Source organism: Hippocampus zosterae, chromosome 15 (assembly GCF_025434085.1).
Source record: "Hippocampus zosterae strain Florida chromosome 15, ASM2543408v3, whole genome shotgun sequence".
In the NCBI taxonomy this organism is placed as follows: Eukaryota; Metazoa; Chordata; class Actinopteri; order Syngnathiformes; family Syngnathidae; genus Hippocampus; species Hippocampus zosterae.
In genome coordinates this window covers 13,179,811-13,201,169 of record NC_067465.1, presented here as the reverse complement: position 1 = coordinate 13,201,169, position 21,359 = coordinate 13,179,811, and the positions used below count along the sequence as shown (strand labels likewise).

At 42.8% G+C, this 21,359-nt stretch overlaps 1 protein-coding gene across 1 annotated transcript in view; it reads left to right on the top strand.

Moving 5' to 3' along the window:
• The window catches only part of cdh2 (cadherin 2, type 1, N-cadherin (neuronal)), a 56,163-nt gene that overhangs the window by 20,254 nt on the left and 14,550 nt on the right, over positions 1-21,359 (top strand). Inside the window, exons 3-7 of the mRNA XM_052087821.1 lie at positions 14,236-14,447; positions 17,826-17,993; positions 19,537-19,692; positions 20,251-20,395; positions 20,490-20,662. Of these exons, the coding sequence (XP_051943781.1) occupies positions 14,236-14,447; positions 17,826-17,993; positions 19,537-19,692; positions 20,251-20,395; positions 20,490-20,662 (854 nt within the window). The remainder of the gene's footprint in view (positions 1-14,235; positions 14,448-17,825; positions 17,994-19,536; positions 19,693-20,250; positions 20,396-20,489; positions 20,663-21,359) is intronic.

Below are 21,359 nucleotides of genomic sequence, written 5' to 3'. Positions count from 1 at the left end.
GGGAAAAGCCAAAAGGTTGTCAGTGGCAACTGCCTCACCCTCCCCACGAGAATGCTCTACAGCAAGATTGTGGATGAGTAGGACTGAGTAAGGCTTATTAGGCTCAAACAATATACTGTACATTTATCCATAAGTGATTTAGAATGGATTTTCCCTGTGCCCCGCTTGGCATATAGTGCTAATGAGGTTCATAATTTTGTGTTATTCTGTGCTTTAATTGTAATAGCAACGGCAACATTCATTTGTTTAATTCACTGCGCCGCATTGGTATTGTCGCAAAAGCTTTAACTGTCATTCTCTGGAAACGATAAGGCTTATTAGGTCTGATGGGCCTCCTGTCTCATATAATCTAATGTGGCCATGATAGACAGAATTCTGGGTTTGGATTCATTCGTACTATAAATTTAAGCACATTCCCAGGCCCTGTCCTCTGTAATGGGCCATTACGGGACATGTTTGTAGATGAAGGGGCCAGATGTCCATAATGTGGTTGAGGGTCCTGCATTGGCTATTTAAGCGAGGAGGAGCGTGAGCTGGACACTGTCCCTCATTAAAGTGACCTGCTCGCCGCTAGAGTAGAGCCATAAAACAGCCCTTTAATGTTCTTAGCAGAAGAGCGCCACAGTTTGCCCACAGCTGTATCGCCGTAAAAAAAGGAATTTAATTCCATAAGAATGATCTGTTGTCATAGCTCATGGCACGATCTGTCTGACCATTTTTTAATGCAACCCTTGGGCATATCGCACACTCTCCATTGGCTGCTGTGATCCTAAAAGCGTGTTTCCCTCTGGTCCACTTGAGCAGAAGAGCCTTGCTGGATTGGGCTGAACATCAAACATTCCACTCTGATTTGCAAGATCACACCAATTTCCCGTGTTACCACTTAATCACCTTATTTGATTGACTTAGGTCCCGGCACACTCATTGCAACATACAGTGTCTCATTGTATACGTGCATGCTGGCACCCGTGCCTCTCTGGACACCCCGTCTTGTCTGTGTTTGGGCAGTAAAATTTGATGCACAGCTGCTATGGGAGCACATCTTGGGGTTCCTGCAAGGCTGACGACCTCCTAATGTGGATTCCAGCAAGGCAGAAAGACAAATGTTTGTGCTTCCAGGTCCTCCCGGTATCTGCAGCTGTCACATTATCCTTTCTATGCCCTGGACCTTTTGAGCTCTGAATTGCAACCAAATATCAATTTGCTTACAGGACTTAAGTTATGTTGTTTTAGCAGAAGCCATCATATTTTATATGATCATCGAGCTTCCATAAAATAAAGGTATCAGGTGGATGACAACCACCAAGTAAAAACATGAACATTTCATTTTGGGCTGGGCGGGTGAAAAGATTAATGTATACTATACTTTTGTGATCTTCATTCAGACGCCTTTGTCCACAAAACACTTTCGTTTAAAAAAAAAAAGTTTATTTTGAGGAATTCAACAGCCAAATCAGTTTCATGTAAACTGCCCCACATTGTGATTGTACACACGTTCATAAACTTGGGTTAGCACCGTGCGCGTACATTGTTTTCCACTCCCACATTGCCTTTAATCTAATTCATGCTTCTCAGTGGAACGCTGAAACCTCGTTTGTATGCTGGTCATAGCAAGAGCCAATGCAAATCTTATTTACACTCTGTGTTCTGTAGTGAAGAAGCGTCTCGTTTTTTGCCAATTTGCAGAGGCGACTCTGACCCTAGGTTCTGATGGATGGTTCTTTGAATACGATGGCCGAAAGAAGGAAGCCCCTTCTTATTGATCCCCCTTCTCATGCACCAGGATACAATGTAGGAGATACTCGCAGAGCACCTCCCCCACCAACCCAACCCCGTTCTGTTCTATTTTTTTTCTTCTGCTTCTTTCTTTTGCAACTCCCCTGTCTGTGGTCTGAAAACTGATAGGCGTTCTACTGCTTCAGGTTGCAGGAGCCTTACTTTCAAATTTGGTGCTGATAGTAGAGGTGTGGCTTACAGGCATAGTGGGAACACAAGCAACAAGGGAGCAGACTCTCTCCCGTTCTGCCGCTAGGCTAAAAGCAGCCAGCTCATGCCTGATATGACACCTCGCTCAAAGGGATTTGTGATGGGGATACTCTTTGACCCCTCAACGCCTACATTATGTAAATGTGTGCAGAAAACATGGAGGATGACACTGTTATTTCCACACAAATGCACTTTGTTGACTTTAAGTGCATATTTGTCATAAAAGCACTGGAACACGTTCCATCAACTATGCTGAGCCAAAGGAACAGTCGTAAACTATTGAAAACGCAAAGGTAAAAACATCTAAGATAGACTTGTCGTGTAATGGAGCTTCCTTCCATATGTTAGTGTGGTAGTGGTTGGTAAGGTAACCAGATCATTCCCCTCCCCTCCGAAGCAATGTTATTGTCCCTGCGCACAAAGGATGGGGGTTGTGTAATATAAGATGGAGCAGCGCGGATGAGGTTCATGGACAACGCCCTTTCCCAGACTGTATCAGCGTGTATCAGTTGACCATTTCAGGAGGGATTTCAACCTTGGATTTCACTCCAAAGCTATGGAACTAGATGAGACTGGCTGCTACTTTAATATCGTGTGCTTTCCTCCCTGTTTTAACCTGTGGGTGTCATTTATGCCAAAAGGCAAAGTCTCCACTCAATGTATTTGTTCACTGCTTTCCCCTACTTGTTCTGACGAATGAATGATCACTCCTTTTGTGTTTTGAGCCTGTAAAAACACTTCCAGGGTCAGGTCCCGCAGCAGGACGTAGCACTGACAGGATTTTGATGTGATTATAAGTGTCTACTTGTGCAGCAGGTGGTGGGGGGCTTGCTTTGCTTCTGTGAGCTGTTTATACCTAATACTGTGATGTCTTGTAAACCACAATGTCTCCTTGTGTGGATTAAAATGGGCATTGATGGCTGAATATAATTCAAATGTGCTTTGTTTTTATTAGAATAAACAGGGGCGGGACTTAGATTGTTGAGGTGACTTATGTCCGAGCATGAGTGGATTTATAATTTAATTTCAAACCTCTACAAGGCAAAGTACGTTTTATATAGATGTGCCTTTTTGATGAATTCAGGACCTCTCCTTTTGTAAATCTAAGCACAAGTCAGATGGATGTGATTCAAACCATATGTTGTGTGGACTTGAAAGGGTTGTGCAGCATCAACACACACAGCTGGCTGACAGTCTTGTGATCTCAACGGTCTGTACGCTGTCTTTTTTGTGGATCTTCTTGCAAAGCATGACCTCCTCTGACAAATTATTTGCCCTCCGATGATACGCCCTTGTTGAATGATCCTTAAAAAGTGGCACCAAGAAAGCAGAACGTGCTGGTGGTGGGTTTCGCTGCTGGCACTGGGTGAACGTTATTATGGTCGCACGCTCCCATATAGGGTTTGCAGAATTACACTCCAGATTGAGTGAGCTGGTCACGGACGGTGAGATACAGCCCACCCGCCTTCAGCACTGATCATTAGCACTTCCAACACACTGGGATATTAAAGTTTGTTTTATAACTCCCGATCAACAACCATGCAGGGCTGCACATTATTGAATTCATATAATGTGAGTTATAAAGGCTGTCCATCTTTAGTGTCCATATCGTGGTATGTGGACGGTGTAGTCCTGGAGGGGATCGCCTTGGCTAATAAGCGGATGTGTCATGCCCTGACCTCTGAAGATATTACAACAAGTAAAACTTTACGACTGCTGGAAATAGTTTTATAATGGCAATCATGACATTTCTCAATCCAGCCCAGCATGCTCATATCACTTTGTTCAGCAAGATGTAAGCAAGCAACGGTTATGGCCATTTAGCTGTCCCCTTCATCCCAAGTGCTCTAAATGGCATTGAATTTGAAAGTGTTAAGCTGTCATGCGTCCATTGCGCTGGAATGAACATAGCAACGCTGCCACACCTCCCCCATACACAGGACTGTAGTTTGAGTTAGGAATTATTTATTCATTATTTATTCATTATAGTTAATTTTCAACAACCAATTATACTTTTCCATCCATTGTGGTGGTGATCTACGTAAGGGTGCACTGATTCACCACAACAGTCAACACAACACCATTGGAGCCGGCCAACCCCAGAATCGCATTGGCACCAAGAATTAGCCTGCCAACTGTCAATGTCATAAATTTACGTACAAACAAACCCAAATGAAGAGCTCTGAATTTTTTGCACTTTATGTTGAGCCTTGGTGAGGATGTGTGCGCTACTTCGTGGCCTTTCATAGTTGTTTCATCATTAAGAATAAGATACCTTTATTTGTCCCACATTAGGGAAATTTACAGTCTACAGCAGCAAATTTGGGGGGTAGAAAGAAGAAAAACAAAGTGTTTGCCAGCAAGACCAATCCAAACCAATCATAATGGCCTGACAAAATCAACAAATCCTATGGTGACCAAGACCGTTGCAAAGTACTTTACTAGTGGAAGGAAGCTCTTCGACCAACTCAATCTTGCATCTGTCTTGTAGTCAAGTGAGGATAACGGTCTGCAATTAGCATTAGATTTCGAAATAAAATTAGTCACAGACCTTATATTGTTTTCTGTGGCTCAGAGGCAAAGGCTGAATTCTCGTAATACAAAGTTTGAAGAGCAAATCAGACCACCTGGAACAAGTTAATGCCTCTAACCGTTTCCAACAAGGAAGAAGTGTCTTGTTTAATGTGCCTGCCAACTATAAATGTGTCCAACTCGGACAGTGTCCTTGTAATGAGAAAGAATCTCCATATTCATCAAAGCTCCTCATTCTTCTCTTTGTCAAATTCATTCGAGCATTTCCTGTTTTGTCAGCAGCATCTGCAACAAAGACACATCTTCCCATCTGCCATCAAACGTCTTAGTCTGGGATTAATTCAGAATAGTCAGGAATGAGTTTGTCAGTGGAAGCAAGAAAGTACGACTAACAGAAAGGCATATTAGGAGTTGGGTGGCGGATTATGCAGAAAGAGTTTGATGTTTAATCACTCCTTGTGCATAAGGCGTGTAAAAGGGAGATAGAATGGCTTTCCAGTAAGCTCTCATAGAAGCGCACTGTCCGTCTGGTGAGTCTTTCCTCTGTTGGAGTAATATACCGTGAACTCACACAAATGTGTGTTTCCCTGAGAGCTTCCACTGAAGCAGAATGATAGGACAGGACTGACCCAGCACAGAACCCCATTTCTCCTCTGCCTCTCATCTCTCGCTCGGCACTCGGCGGCTTGATTAGGGTAACGCGTGGCGAGGTATCATGCTGTTATTGCATTTTGATGACACTGCGGCTGTCCCTCCTGAAAGTAGCGCATAATCAGACAGTGATCGTACCGAAAGCCACAATTCAGTCGTTTTACCACCTTGAAAATAATACTTTTGATCATTACCTTGTTAAAAGAACAACAATATGATACTGTCAAGACTAACTTACTTGAGCAGTGGTCAATAATAGACGTTTACGTGCCCATTCGTAGCAGCACTTGTGCAACTTAGCCGAATGCCAAATGAATAGGACAATGTTAATTCGCAGACATGCTAATGTTTTATTGCCAGACATAATTTATTCATATGAACCACACCTCACAACTGTAGGTGGACTTGCAAAGCCAAAAATAATAGCCTCCTCGTCTCACTGACGGATAAATCTGTAAAGTTGAAGCTGAACAACGTGACCCAACCTTTTGATGTTTGTGTAGGGACTGTGCCACTGTATGATGTGTGCCAGTGTTGATATGTTCTGTGACCCTGATGAACATGGCTGGCCCTGCAAGGTGACAACATTCCGTCATTCCTCACATTAAAAATCCCAAGGTCTGGAAACATTTCTACAGGCGGTCTTTTCCAAGCGGAAACAGATTTGTACATGGTCATGCTTGTGGTTCATTGTTATGTTATAGCTTCAGACAAACTGAGGACAGATGTGTTTGGAGTCATTTCCAACCCCCCATCCCGATCCCTCCTATTCCACCCCCCCTCACCCCCATCCCCTTCTTGATTCTCCTCTCTCTTCCGCCCCCCTTCCACTTCCCCTAATCTGGGACTCATTGTGTCTGTAATAAAGCACAGCTGCACACATCCCTCTCTGCACCCACTCAGTCGAGCAGATTACATGGGCGTAAGAGTCCAGTCACACAGCCATGCTCCCTTAACACAGATAGTACACGTTAGTGGGGACGCTTCTTGTGTCGGACTCATGCCAGTGCTAATTGCTCACGCCTGACGTTGCATTTTTACCGGTGTACTTAACAGCACAGGCCCAGTTCATGATGATAAACAATAAGAGTCTAATTTACAAAGATCCCATGGAGTCTGCGCTAAATTGTGTGTTTGCAATATGCGCACCGATGTTGGTTGTTTTTGCTCATGATCTGCTATGACCACAGAGTGGCTACTAAATTACGTGTTCACTCACTGACCGATCGCGTAATTTGCTGATAACGGGTGCAAAAGTGTTGGAGACCTCCTTTGATTTTGAAAGTAGATTTCACCATTTGGGAATCACACCACAAGTGCAAACTGAGACTTGACACAATATGCAAACTGAGACTTGACGCAATAGAATTGGAAGTGAAAGACAAAAAACATTAGTAAATTACATAACAAAATTATAGTACTCAGTTACACAACAGAATTATACCGTGTCAAAATTATTGGGAAAGCCAGCAACCACATAAAAGCCATGTTCTGGTCGCTTTCATTCATGGCAATTGGATGCGTCTGCCTATCTTGTGTGAGAACATTGCTTTTAAAACTTGGGAAAGCATTTTCAGGAGAGGCCCACATCAATTGTCACAGTCCCACTGAAATGACTCTGATAAAAAAAAAAAAATTCGAGGGTCGAAAGGAGTTTCTGTAACGTAAAGCTCCGATATTGGATCACTGAATAAATAGATGACAGGTTGTGATCATTTTTTGTTGGCATGTGCAAAACGTTAACACAATTAGAAACGGCGTTTTCTGTTGCCTCTAATTTTGCCTGGGCGATGCTGACACCGCTTTGTATGCCGGTTTACACCCGCCTTTCTGACATGACATTTAAAGACATTGCGCATGCCAAATTCATCTGTCTACATGCATTACTCCGGAAAGGCGCAGAAAGAATTGTGCACCACTTTAATTTGACGCAGCCCTAGTTGCGGCCTATGATTAAATCACCTTCCCATCTTAGTACATTTCGCACTAAGGCTGCAATTATCTGCCCCTTACTTTTGTGGAATTTCGCGATGATGATGGTTTCGTCAAATACAGCGATTTAAAAACAAGAGTTAATCATCACAAACCCTTTATGAACAGTGCAGTCAATGTTTTCATTCCCAATTTACTCTCCCCCCAAAATTGTGCGGAGGTTCCGCTCTACTTTGTCATTTCAATGCAGTGTAATCCTGTGCGCATTATGTGAGACGAGATCTTGTAGCCTCTGTGTTTCAATTTGGCCGGTGGGATGATGCCAAATTGCTTGAACACACAAATAAAAAAATGCACTCATGCATGTGAAAGTGAGCAGTTCTATTAGAAAGATATGTCTCTTTTACAAATTGTAAGGCAGAACTGCTTCATTAAACAAAACAAAAAAAAGTGATGTGGATCGATAGGACTCTTGCCCTCATCTGTATCGCCAGCCTTGTTTCTGCTAAACGGTTATGTGAGTGATATCGAAAGGTTGTTACAAAATATCACTAATTAGGGAGAAAAGGTTCATTATGGTGTAACAATCGAAGCATATACACAAATGGCAGGGGCAGAACACATTTTGGGACTGATATTTCTATTTCTTGGGGGGGGGGGGGCAACGTTGTAACTGCGCTGTCGTCTGACTACCATGGCAACATGGGGCATCCAGGTCAGCTCAACCCTCAGCATTCGCAAAAGCTTTTAAATGGATTTCTTTGTCTCTGGTTGGCAGGCAACTTTGTCATCCATTTAAAATCAGGATGTCTTCATCCTTGAGACAGACTTTCACCAGCGACCATTTTCGTACTTCAATCTTTTGATTTCTTAGGAAGCCAAATGGTTTGGGCGAGGGAGGGGGGATTATGCAGGTTAAAGTACCGGTAGATTAGTGGCTGTAGCTCGATGCTTCCACCTAACGCATTTGACGACATTTTCACATGCAAGAATGTATGCTTTCCACATGCTTGGTCTGTGCAAGTCAAGCGGCATACAAGCTGTCGGAGCAGATAAGCTTGAAAGTTTTTAAGGGCAACAGGTCTTGTCTTTTGGACTGTGTTTTTACACTTTTCTTTCTTTGTCCAGTGCAAGCTAATTGTGTTTCAAGTGAAATTTGACACTTATTGATTTAAACGTGCTACGGTGGTTGCACACACACACACACACACATTGTGTGTATTGGCAGCTGCCCTAATCCTTCGGTTTGAAGGGGCTTCTATTTCTTTGCTCACATTGTTTTGAATACTTTTTTGCCCCCACACCCCCTGCCCCCCAGTCCTTCACTAGAAGCAGTGCCTGTGCAGGTTGCTTCGTTTTGTTATCATGAAAGGTTTTTAGAGAAAGTATTTCAGTGAGTGTGCCACGCGAGTCTAAAAAAAATAAAAAAAGGATCATGGTGGGTCGGTGTGAGTCCGACACACCACCTGACTCATTAGCTTTGTTTCGCTCTGTCCTTTTAGGAATTTTATAAGTGATCCTTGCATTTTGTGGTTCTACATTTGAGAGTGTGCAAATCAGGAAATTTCAGAAAATGCATTGCGTCTGATGCCTGAGAGTCTCAGATGCCATCACACAGTATAATAGCGGTTTGAAACGGCCGCCAGCCTCATCTCCTTTTGTCTCCTGCTTTGTTTCTGGGCCAAGAGGATGCACATGCCTCCTGTTTGTGCACTAGCGTATCCAAATTGGGGGAAAAAATAAAAGGCAGAATTCCATTGGCTCTGTTCTCCAAAATCCAGCATCAACTTGTGACAAAAGATATACATGACAAAATTACGTTCAAATACTCAACGCTAGTTCTTCTCTGTGTGTGGACACGCGAGTTTGTGTGGGTAAGTGCAAGCAATGGAGTGTTTTCCTTGTGCGCGCCACTTTAGCGGGATTGACTTTTTATATGTATATAATTTGGTCACATTTGTTAACTCGTATCGTGTCGGTATGACTTTACAGTGCATATCTCATAAGACCCCGCTAACTCATTTACTGTACACGCATAATCAATGAGGCCCCAAGATGGTTACATATGACATCGCTTCGAGACATGAGGATTAGCATTACCCCTGCGCTACTATTTGTGAAGCACATCACACGGGAAGGCTCCTTGGGATACACCGGGATGAATCATTATAATAGTCACTGACTGGTCTGCTTCTTGCACTACTAAGTGAACGGTGAGCTGAGTGCTCACGCGGGCAATTTGACAGTTTGTCAGAATTTAATCACATTCTAATGTAGGATGCAACAATTTCATCAAAATTGATAACATGCGCTTCGCTCTGCGGTCAGTCTCTGTGGATAATGGCCTTGTCTTCCCGCACATTCATTTGCACAACCTTTGGTCTGTGGAAATCAAAGATGTAATGAACTGTGCGCTTTGTTTTCTCCCTCTAACACTCCCAGTTTAATCTGATTCATCAGTGAATGAAAACCAGTATCACGTTCATTTTGAACGTCATTGAATCTTCAAACCAATTGTTCTGTTCCCCATGTCCATAGCCAATGGCAAAAAAAGGAAACTATTTGTGGTTTTAAATGATGAAAATTTTCAAATGCATTTTTTTCAAACCACTTCTAGAACTTTTCTTTGCCGGTTGTAGCACGCTCACTGCACAGATGACAAATATGCATTCTGTCAGGAATTTAATGGAAACAATATGTCTCCACCGCTTCGTGCAGACAAACTGGGCGGAATTCTTGGACCGCAGTGATTTACATCCTAACCCAAATAAGCGCTAAAGCAAGGAATCTGTAGCACACAACCTTTATTTGATTTGTCAAGTTGTCTCATTTCTTATCCAAGACGAGGGTTTCCCAGCCATTGTATTGAGAAGCAGCACATGACAGATGGTATTTATTGCGGGTGTAGAGAACATGGTTACAAGTTTCCCACGTGCTGAAAAGCAGAACCGAGGCCACTGACATCATAGCAGAAGTCACCTAATCTGTTTTCCATTAAAAAAAAAGAAAGAAAGAAAAACTCAGCACGCTGATGGTCCACCTCTGGGGAGCCCTTTGGCACACTTACTGTCGTCTTGTTTCTGCTTTTCCTCTCCCGGCAAAGGTGAGACAGGAACTTTCCAACGACTGTCATCACAAAGTCTTATAAGATCATCAAAAAGAGTTGTTTTGTTGATGGTAAGCTTTTTTTTTTTAAACATATTGGCATCATGGGTCGAGCGGTTACATTACCGCATTTGTGGCTAGCTTTGCGAAGGGCCTGTCGGACTTGCGAGTAACTGTTTTATGCACTCAAGACTCAATTCAGCACAGCTATTTCCTGCTATATGCTGATAGTTGAAGCTTAACCTTATCAGCTCTCGGCTCCGGTGACACAATAATCCACACAATGCCTGGCTGTGATTGCACTGTATTGTAAAATGATTTTATTTGCTTTACATACATCTGTAAATAACCACCCCCCAGTGCTTGTTATTTGCAGCTTGACCCACAGTCATCCCAAGTTTCAAAAAAACTGTCAACTTGAATACTCTTTTTGCAGATAAACTGGTTTTGCCTGGGGAATAAAGGGCTATCGCTAAATGTCACTGTAAGAAGCTCACAGTGGATGGTTTCGTTAAGCTATCTTTTGCTTAGCTGGAGTACTTAGCACTTTATGTGGGATTAGACGACCAATGGAGAGCGTCAGTGGTATTTCCCACCTGGTCAAAGCACACACCCTTTGTACCCTATGCAAATACCAATATACAGCAGCATTCTCAAAGAAGGCAACACGGTATTTGGCAATTGTCTTTTTAATCCAGCTGTAAAGTAGTCTTGCTAACACTAACCAAACAGCAATGTGAAAATGACATCCTTTTGGGTCATTTCCCTGAATCAGTGAAGCATCCAAATCTTTCAGCCACTCATTCTGCCATGGTGCTTATCGCTGTGCATTGCAATGTGGATGAGTATGATAAGAGAAAGTCGTATCAGGATGCATTTTTTGGGGGACATCTTCATGATGTATTCTTAGCAGGTGTCCTCATCAGATTGAACATGAAAAACCATTCTCATAACCACACAAAGCCGAGTAGAGTCGCTTTGAACTTTTATGAACTGTTAACGGGTTACACTTGAATTGCGCATAAACACTTAATGTAATGTTTTTGTGGGGAAAAAACACAGTGCATAACTATTAATGCATGGAATGCTTTGCACGTTTGAAGTGAATTACTAGAATGGCTTCAAGGACTTCAGCCTGACAAAAGGCAAATGTCCTTATTTACAGATCCAAGCTTAGCTTCAAGCAGTTGACTGTGTGGAGAACTGAGTTGGCTGGATAAAAGGGGATACATCATAAAATGTTCGCAAAGTAGTTTTGATTCTTTCTGGAGCAGAGCACAGCAACACCGTTTGAGTCGAGTCGCCCTGATAGGTCATCTCGGTCTTGAGGTGTTATGTCCTAGAGAAGCATTTTGTTGAGTTAGCACTAAAGCAGAGACGATTATGTAAAGGTTGGTTGAGGAGATTATCAAAGTGCAACTGGAAAGAATAACAAACATTTACATTTTCGGCAAAAATATTGTTATAAAGTGCTAAACCCTTTCAGGGACAGTGGTTAACCGTGGAAATCTTATCATTTTATCAGGTTACAGGGTGCGTGAAAGGGTTTAATACAGTAACAATTGCAGATTACACTGGTTTGAAGTATGGCGTCGGTAAATAATTTGGTGGTTTTACACCACACACTGAGTAGGATCGTCAGCTAGGGTATGTTTTGTCTTTGTACTTTTGCTAGGGAGGGGAATGGGTCTCGTTCCTGGATCGATACGTGTCTGCAAAGAGTAATTGTCAACTGTTGGTGACCTCACTTCTTGGAAGCGAATGATAGCGCATGATCTCACGTGAGATTGTTCCAGCTTGTCCCAATAACAGCACATTAGAGGGACTGCAAAAGTCAAGCAGGCATAAACTTGGGAGATTGCAAAAAAAAAAAAAAGTGCAGTCACAGTCCACATTCCATATTACAAACTAAATTAAATGCATTTTCTCGGCATTGCTCTGTAACAATTTATGTTGGTCTGAGTATTTATTTTCACGTGATGGAGCAAACAATAGAGAGGCGCGATGGTAGTTGGGGTTAGCCAGGGTTTTTGTGTTGGTTTTCAGTGATGGTGGGGGTCATACAAACGTTGAATAGGATCATTGAGTCGGAGGTAATTCCGGACCCCGGTGCAGGGCATTAGTTGGACAGGCCATTCTGCTGACGGGCTCGTTTGTCCCACCCACCCCCCTCCTTTTTTAACCCCTAGTCCCCTCCCTGCTGCATCGGCATTTCTTTGCGCACTGAATCCTTTATCGTTGTACCCATGACGACATGTCTGATGGGGCGTGGCAGCCAAGCTCTCATTCGGCCTTGTCGTGTGGGGAGCCAATGTGCCCAGATAGAGATTGCAATAGCTACGCCAACACATTGGATTTTTCAGCTTTGATAAATGAATACAAACGCAAGGGACATTGCCATTTATTATCATTGGAAGTGGTTGTGCTTGCTGGGAATTTGTGATGTGAGTCTGGAATGTGGAGCCTCTCTGCGATGTGATGTTCAAATTTTCAGACTATGTTCAGGAGTTTAAGCTGAGCTCAGATAAAGAACTCAGGGGGGGGGGGGGGCACTGCAGAGACTTTTACATTGCTGCTCAAAACATTCGCTGCATACATTTGACAAAAGGTGGGACAGAGGAACTCTTTTCAGGACAAAAAAAATCTAGTTTTTCCAGCAATTTTCTTCCCATGTAGCTGTTCTCTACAAACATCACAAATTGGGGGACAAATTCAAATCAGCATTACCCCTTCAGAGGTAACATCAGGGCTGTGACAGAGGTAGGATGACGACTGCGTATGAAGGAATTCTACAATGCCAAGACGGGGGCTGTGAAGTTAAACACCCACTTTCTCCTGCCCTGTTGTGTTGCAGTACAAATGACAAGTAATTTATGTCACACTGTACACTACCGCTGACATCATCAAACGATGTTGCTATGCAGCATATCTGCCAATCTACTATTATGGCTATGGTACACCAAAGTTGCAGAATCAATGGAGTTGAAGTCATAGGGAACTATAATATGTATACCGCTACTCACAGTAATAAAGAAAACATTCATCTCTGTCATCACGGTTTTATTTTCCGAACAGGGCGTGGAACATTCTGGCTATTAATTAGGCCTCTAGGTTAAACTTATGATCCCAAGTCGATCTACTACATCCTCTGCTCAAGCCCAGAGGAACTTCATCCAAGTGCAAATGATTCTCTGGAGAGGTTGTTGGGCCCCCGAGGTACCAGCAGAAAGAAAGATGAGGTGCCCCCTTGCAGGCTTTTGTTAAATAAGGCCCGTATCTGCTTGAATAATTCAAAGCAGCAACAGCCAGAGCTTCTGCACAAACTATAAACCTGGAGAATGATTTTCCATCTTTGCCCTTGTGTCATTTTGTGCGCCGTAAAGATGGGAGTTGCTAGCTGGGGATGACGGTCGAGATAAAAGGGTCATATAGTAGTAAAGACTGTCCATCCATTTCCACGCTGCTATTCTGTACTGCGGCTCACTTGTAACACAGGGTTGTAACACCGCCACCGAGGCCCTCGCTTGGACTGGAGCCCCCATGAGACACCTGTCTTTGGTGCCTCTGTACATCTGTGTGTATGTTGTGATGAAATAAACATCACAAGCCTTCACTTGCGCCCTTGGAGGATTCATTCATCCAAGGCATTCCAGAATGCAACAAAGCTAGCATGTGAAGGCTGATTATACAGCACATACGTTGGCCGCATGAAATCTGCACACCTAATTGTGGTGATACTATTTCGTCTTTTGGATCACCCCCGACGGCAATGGCTCTTTAAGTTCAATTTCAGTCGCCTCCTCTTCAAACTCGATATTCCTCCGCACCTGTTTGGAGCGATACCTTTGGGGCGCAGCTTGAAGTGAATAATTTATGAGCATGGGGGAGGGAATCACAAAATCTTTGTGGACCTTCCGTTGCTCTGTGTGTTTGTCTAGCTGTCTGTCTTCCACCTCCTTTGTCTTTGTCCTTTTTTAAGGATTGTTTTTCACCACTGGGCCCATTCTTAACTTTATCTCTCCCTTGCAGTGAGGTTTGTCGACTGCAGCCGAGGGGGTCTTGTGCGTTTCGAATGCAATAACCCAGAGGACTTCAGGATAGAAGCCAACGGGGTGGTCTACGCTGCCCGGGATCTGCAGCTCTCTGGACCCCAGACGTCAGCGCTGCTGATCAAGGCCATTGATGACACGACTCAGCAACAGTGGATAACCCTTGCCAGACTGACACCCTCCACCCAGCAGGTGAGTCAGCAAAACTTCAAACTAAACTTCAATCATAGTTTATCAAGAAAATATTTTCAAGTTTCTTTTAAGTGATCAAAAGTGAATCCCGAAAATTAGAAAGCCAGTCTGATCAATTCGCGTCAATCAACTTGCGCTGATTACCCGCACTGTAGTTTCCCAAATTGTAGCAGGTGTTCCATGAGACAAGATGGATGCCTGCTAATTAAAAGTTAATGTGTCAATTTAGTTGGAGCACAAACATATACTTAACACGGTCAATGTCTAGCGAGAGCAGATGCGCAACGACTGCTCATAAAAAAGATTTCAGTGAGCGCGTCTTGTGATCGTGAGCTTATTGCCTCTGCGCCATCTCTGCGAGACGGCAAGCATCTGTTTGAGCTCTCCTGGACACGACGAGCAGTCGTCTGCGATTAATTACGTCGTCCAAGCGCTCATATGTCAACATTGTCTTTGGCCGAGGATAAGAGAAAGTTCACATTGAAGAAGTGCGCATGCCATATCGGTCTTTCTTGTAGTCAGGAAATGAAAGAAACTTCTAAAGGCTTCCTAGGATTGTAGGTTTTCACTTGAATACCAGGGAATTATGTGATCTTGCTCGGCAAGACTCTACACAGACAAGACATGTTTTCTTTCAGTTCTACATGCTCGAGACCATCGATAAACCAAAGCCCAGGCCTCTTGTGTTGAACTGCCAAAGGGAAAAACAGCTGGCTAAGTTCAGATTTGTTTGGATTTCATAACCATATCAATTCTAATACAATTCTGCTGAATCTATTTGGGGGTCATTTGTTCTTGCATCCAGGACATGCCTATCTCTGTGTTTAAGTGAAATTTATCAAGTCATCTGAAATCAACCACGAATGACATGTACAACATAAAACACCAACTTGGGTCATAAGTGACGACAAGCGTTTTAGCAGATAGCGTGAGAAGCTGGCGTAGCCGCCGCCGACCTTCACTCAAAGTTGTTTCTCTTCAACGGCACAAGCAGACTGACTCAAATGCACAACAGTCAGAGGCATCCAAAACACAGTCTGCCCCCCCCAAAAAAAGTGGTAAATTTAAGCTGAAATTGAAAGTATTAATGGCAACAAACATCAATTAGCACAAACAATGTGTCTGCTTAGTCATACAGCAATGGGTGAGCATCTTAATATTGTTTTGAGACGTTTACGTTTGGACATTTTAACACTTATAATCCCAAAAGATTATTTTACCCAAAAGATTTGTTTTCCGATCAATGGACAACACTCAATGCAATAATCCATCCAATGTACCGGTACGTAAACAAAGTCATGACTAAAAGTGTGTACCAAGGACAATGTCAGGAAAGGGGCATATTCATTTTCCGTGGTCGCAGATAAAAACAAATTGTTCTGTTATTCTTGGGGCCAGCAGGCACATCTCTTAGTCACTAACTAAATTAAGTTTTAGCCGGTAATGATTTCCCAGCCTCTCCAAGCACTATCATTAGCCACACACAAATGCAACTGCGGGTATAGGTTTTAATGACACTATTAGTCACTGCTGTTGGTAAGATAAATACTTTTCCCCAAACAGGTAAACTGTCAGCTTTTTTATTATTTTATTCATTTTAACCATCATAAATCAGACTACACCTCTGCATCCTGTGCAGAATGATTTCTTCATCATATCAGTGATTATGTAATTTTTATATATTTTTTTATGATTATTATCACGGTAAGTATTTGTTGAGAGAGACATTTTAATCACTGACAAACTTAACAATAACGTCATTAGGATGAGAACGTGTCTACCTCCAATCGAACTCTGCAGCACAGCACAGCTACACTCAGAAGCGGAAACAAGGGAGTTTTCTTAAAGGGTAAATCACAATTCACTGTTGAGGCTCTGAAGCTGTCAGAACTGTGTGTGTTTATGTGTGTTTGTGTGTGTGCGCGTGCGTGCGGTTTGGGGCTTCGTAGATAAGATAGACGCCGGTGTGAACAATCCCAATACGCCATTCATCATTCCCAACGCAGGTTGCAAATAATTGCTACTCTCACTCATGCCGATTTTAATAAGGTAACAGATATTTCTAAAGCACGACAGCTCTCTGTGTGTCTGCTTGCATTGTTACTTATGCAGCGTGCACAAGCACTATAATCAAATTTCAAACATGATTAGTGGAAGCTGTCTGACAGTGGTCAGCGTGCGCTATTGTGAGTGCGGAAAGAGGTACGGCTCGTTGTAGGGTGGCAAAGTGGTAAATCATTTCTGTTTGGACATTCAAAGCAGGGCAGCGCATAGCACAGGGATGGGGAAACAATGCTCAACTTTTTTTTTTTAACCACATACTGTCGTGTGTAAATATTTCTAAGGAGTTTCTCTTTGGTTTTATTTGTTTTTACAATTGCACAGTGGGCTGGATCAAGGTCTCTCACGGGCCATATATGGCCCACAATCTGGAGGGTCCCCTACCTTGGTTTGGTATAATGAGTTCAAGGGGTTTTTCTTTTTTTGTTGTTGTCGTTTTTCTTTCCCGCCTTGTGTTCAAGGTTATTGTAACTTTCCATGGCACTACTTCAGTCCCTTCTTCATGTCTCTGGAGCGGCATAGGCAATTTGAGCCATCTGTGTGTTTAGTGTCTGGCTTGCAGGTACCATCCTCCTTTGTTTCAAATCTCATTCATTACAGCTGAGGGAGGATGGCAGATCTATTATGGGAGCCGGTTGTGTCTGTGTGGGTGCATTTTATCAGGACATGAGCTGAGATTTGCCATTTAAAGCCAAGCTGTGCTGCAGTTGTAATCCTGCTGCTGCATTAAATGCAGACACCAGAGCATGTCAAGGAGAGTTGTGTTGTAATGTTGATTGTCGAGACAAGGGAGTTGTGTCAGACTTAATTTTGAGGAAAATTTAAGGTCTATTAATTTATCACTGAATGTTCTGAACTGCTCTTTCAATGCTAGGGTTGTATTGGGCAAAATAACGTTAGTTATGTTAGCATACGGACATAGCTTGACTGTCCATAGCCACACCTCACGTCTAGAGGCTAACCAGTTATGGCCCTGATGCCAGTCACCTGGCCACGCCTTCTTAAAAGGCATGCTGCTCCAGGCGCACAGTTGGTGCTGTGACTCGCTTCATTTTCTTTTATTTGTTTTTAGACATAAGAGTGGCGTTGATAAGACATTACAACGAATTGGTGGGTTTTGGATGCTGAAACGGATTCAGTGGGTAGTTGCTGATATTAAAATAAACCGAGTTACAATCTTGATCAAATACTACTGTATGTTGTTGTGCAACTCAATAAGACCAGTTCTCGGCATCCTTACTGTTTTATACGAATGGCTAATTGTATCTTCCACATAAATTCAGTTGATGCAGCAAATCATGTAATGTTTTTTTCCAGGTCATGGAACTCGCTTCGGATCCGGCCGTGTCCACCGATTTGAAGGAAATAACATTTCCATCACGGAACTTGGACAGCCAGCTGAAACGCATGAAGAGAGACTGGGTTATTCCCCCAATCAATGTCGCGGAGAACTTGCGAGCTCCTTTCCCACAAGAGCTTGTTCGGGTAACTATTACCCCCTCCCCCCACACACACACACACACATACACACACACAATCATACTCCGCTCATATCTTGAGTGAAAAGCCTTTTTTGCTTTATATGACAACCTTGTAGCTCCCCCCATAGCCGAGAGCTTCCACTCAGAAGGTCATGGCCATGAGACTTGGAAGAAAATATTTCGTATTTACGGCTCTTTGCTGAAGGTCACCACCCCCGCCGCCCTTCCCTCATTTTGTTTTAAGGGCCACACAGTACAACTGCCGTCGTATGATGCCAGAGAGAAATTATAAGTGCTCACCAGCGCAGTCGTTCCTTAGATATTTTTGTGCCTTTATCATGGCTGAAGGACACATTCAACCGCCTTTTATTGACAACAGTCTTGCAGTTGAGGCTCGGTGTGGGTGGCTGACAAAGGACAAGCACTCCTCAGGACAGTTAAGGAGATCCTTCTGAGTATCCTCTACGCACATTTCTTACGTATTACGGGATATTGACGCAAGCCACATTAAATGAGATATTTCTGAGCTTAGTGGATAGGATTGTCAGGAGGAAATGAGATGCTCAGCAAGAACCAGGAAGACGGTACAGAGGTCTTCAATTTACAACGAAGTGGCAACCATTCTCATCCAGACAGATCGGCAATACCACCCATCAATCAATGTTATTCCTCCTATTTAAATGATATGTCAATAAGACACTAAAGCTACCAGACATTATTGGCATATATAATTGAGTTGTTGGGTACAGCTTTTGACATGAGGGATTGACTTACCAATTGTAAGGGAAAATGATCATTTCCATTCAAATGTCTTACAGATCGAAATAACCAGTAAACAATCAAGGACTGAGTATGCTAAAAAGGACTATAATGTTTTGTCAACGTTCATTACAAAAGAGCAGTTTCACAATCGACAACAATGGTCGACCCTTTTTATTATTTATTTTTTTTATTCAGAGATTTCAAGTCAACTTTTCTAGCTGATTTTTTATGCTGTTTGCATCAGTTTAAAAACCCACAGGTATTGGTTACATTATTACCGTATTTCCCGCACTAAAAGGCACACTAAAAGCCTTCCATTTTCTTAAAAGCTCACAGTGCGCCTTGTGTGTGGTCATTACGGTAATATGTCAAACCCAGAATGGCTCCTTGCTAGATACATGCTTACAACGCATAGTTCAAACTTAAGGCGATCAGATTCGCAGTTGAACACGGAAATAGAGCAGCAGCAAGAGAGTTCAACGTTAATGAGTCAATGTTACAACTTGCTGTTGGTTCTTATATTAAATAAGTTTTACTGACATCTGATTGGCACTATATAAATCAGGGTGTAGTGTAGTGTTCTGTTGGCATTTCCTTGAGCATAGCTCCAAATAATGGATGCATTGTAGATTGCTTCTTATAATGTGGTGCGTCCAATATATGAAAAAAATTACAAAATAGGCTATTCATTGAAGGTGCGCCTCATAATCCAGTGCGCCTTTTAGTGTGGAAAATACGGTAGTCGATTTTTTCACCTTTGTTGTAACAAATCATTCTACCCGCAGATCCGCTCGGACCACGACAAGAACCGATCTCTGCGATACAGCGTGACAGGCCCTGGCGCTGACCAACCTCCCACTGGCATCTTCCTCATCGATCCGATCTCTGGCGAACTCTCGCTGAACAAGCCGCTGGATAGAGAGCATATTCCCAATTTCCATGTAAGTCAAGCCCTAATGATTTCCTTATGATCTGCCTGTTAGTACACTCTCGATGGCAATGTTGTATTTTCCCTCCTGGTTGGTATATGCTCCAGGGTCATGTGTAGCCGAAACAGTCTACTCAGACAGACTCAGTAAAGACTTTTGTGCCATGATGTGGCGCTCAGAGAACTGGATTTATCCGTCTGAGAATTTAAAGACTTTGTCCGTGTGTGTTCAATATGTTAAGAGATAATCTTGAGCTCTCAAGCAGTGCTCTCGACTGCAGTGGCTATTCTGTGATTTTGCATGTGCATTAGAAGGAATGATGGCTGTATGATTAGCGAGAAGATCATTGGATAAGCGACATAGCCAACACTTTGCATTGCATTGATACAGACTGCTCATCAAATATGAATGATGGTCATTGACTAAAAAAAGCGGTTTGTCAAGAAATCAATAAAATAGATTTCAGCGAAAGTAAGAGAAGAATGACGTGGTGATATTTTTGGGGGTATTTTGATATCGATTTTTTGGGGGGGGAACCACCCTTCAAAGTGTGACTTTGTCTTCCTTCAGCTGAGAGCTCATGCGGTGGACCTGAATGGAAACCAAGTAGAAAATCCCATTGACATTGTGATCAATGTGATTGACATGAACGACAACAGGCCCGAATTCAACCACCCCATCTGGAACGGCACCGTCCCTGAGGGCTCCAAGCCAGGTAACGTCAACAGTAGCTAAAGAAATAGCCGATCGCAATCACACGCTGTATTTCATTTGACATAAAAATATACCGTTGTCTTCCTCTCCAAAAGGCACAGTTGTCATGACGGTAACAGCAGTCGATAAAGACGATCCCAAAACTTCTAATGGCATGATCCGCTACAAGATCTTGTCTCAGACTCCAGACAGTCCCACCTCCAATATGTTCACCATCAATAATAAAACGGGAGGCATCATTACTGTGGCAGCAGGCTTGGACAGAGAGGTCGGTTGCTTATTTTGTTGTCTTTTTTATTCCCTTCGACTAACGAGTTGCGTTATAAATGTCAAAACTAGATGGTAGCACATAATATGATAAATCGTAAAGGCGCGCCAAACATTCAGTTGTAATGAAAATCTGACTTGACAACAATCTGACATTACATTACATTAGCTCCTTCTACTTTGACAGAATACTGTTAAATAAAGTCCACATTTCACTTTTTCTGCCTTTGGGTGTAGTATCCCAACATTGGAGAATGTGGGAGCCCATAAGAGCGCGTGCGTAGTCGTGGCAAGATCCGTGCTGAAATATGTTGTGGTTATTTATTTCCAAAGTCTCCATCCGTTGTTTGCTCAATTCTAAATGTACAGTTTTTACATAAATGAGCCACGTATTTGTTAAGTATGATGACAATCACAACTTGGGCATGTTTGTTAATAGAGCCAATGAGCCAAAGTACATTTGCTGATTACCATGTAAATTACAAGCCGAGCTGGCCTTGGCTTTTTCCATTTAATCCGAGAAGAATGTTGCACGCCTCACCGATCATTTTAATAATCCCCTCCTCTCACATTCTCTGTCCTCATTTCCAAAGCACACGTCTTTTACTTATCCTTCCTCTATGCTGTAAACAACCACCTTTCCCCCTAATTGGCTCACAGAGCTGTGGGAACAAAATAAATAAAATGAAATATAAAGC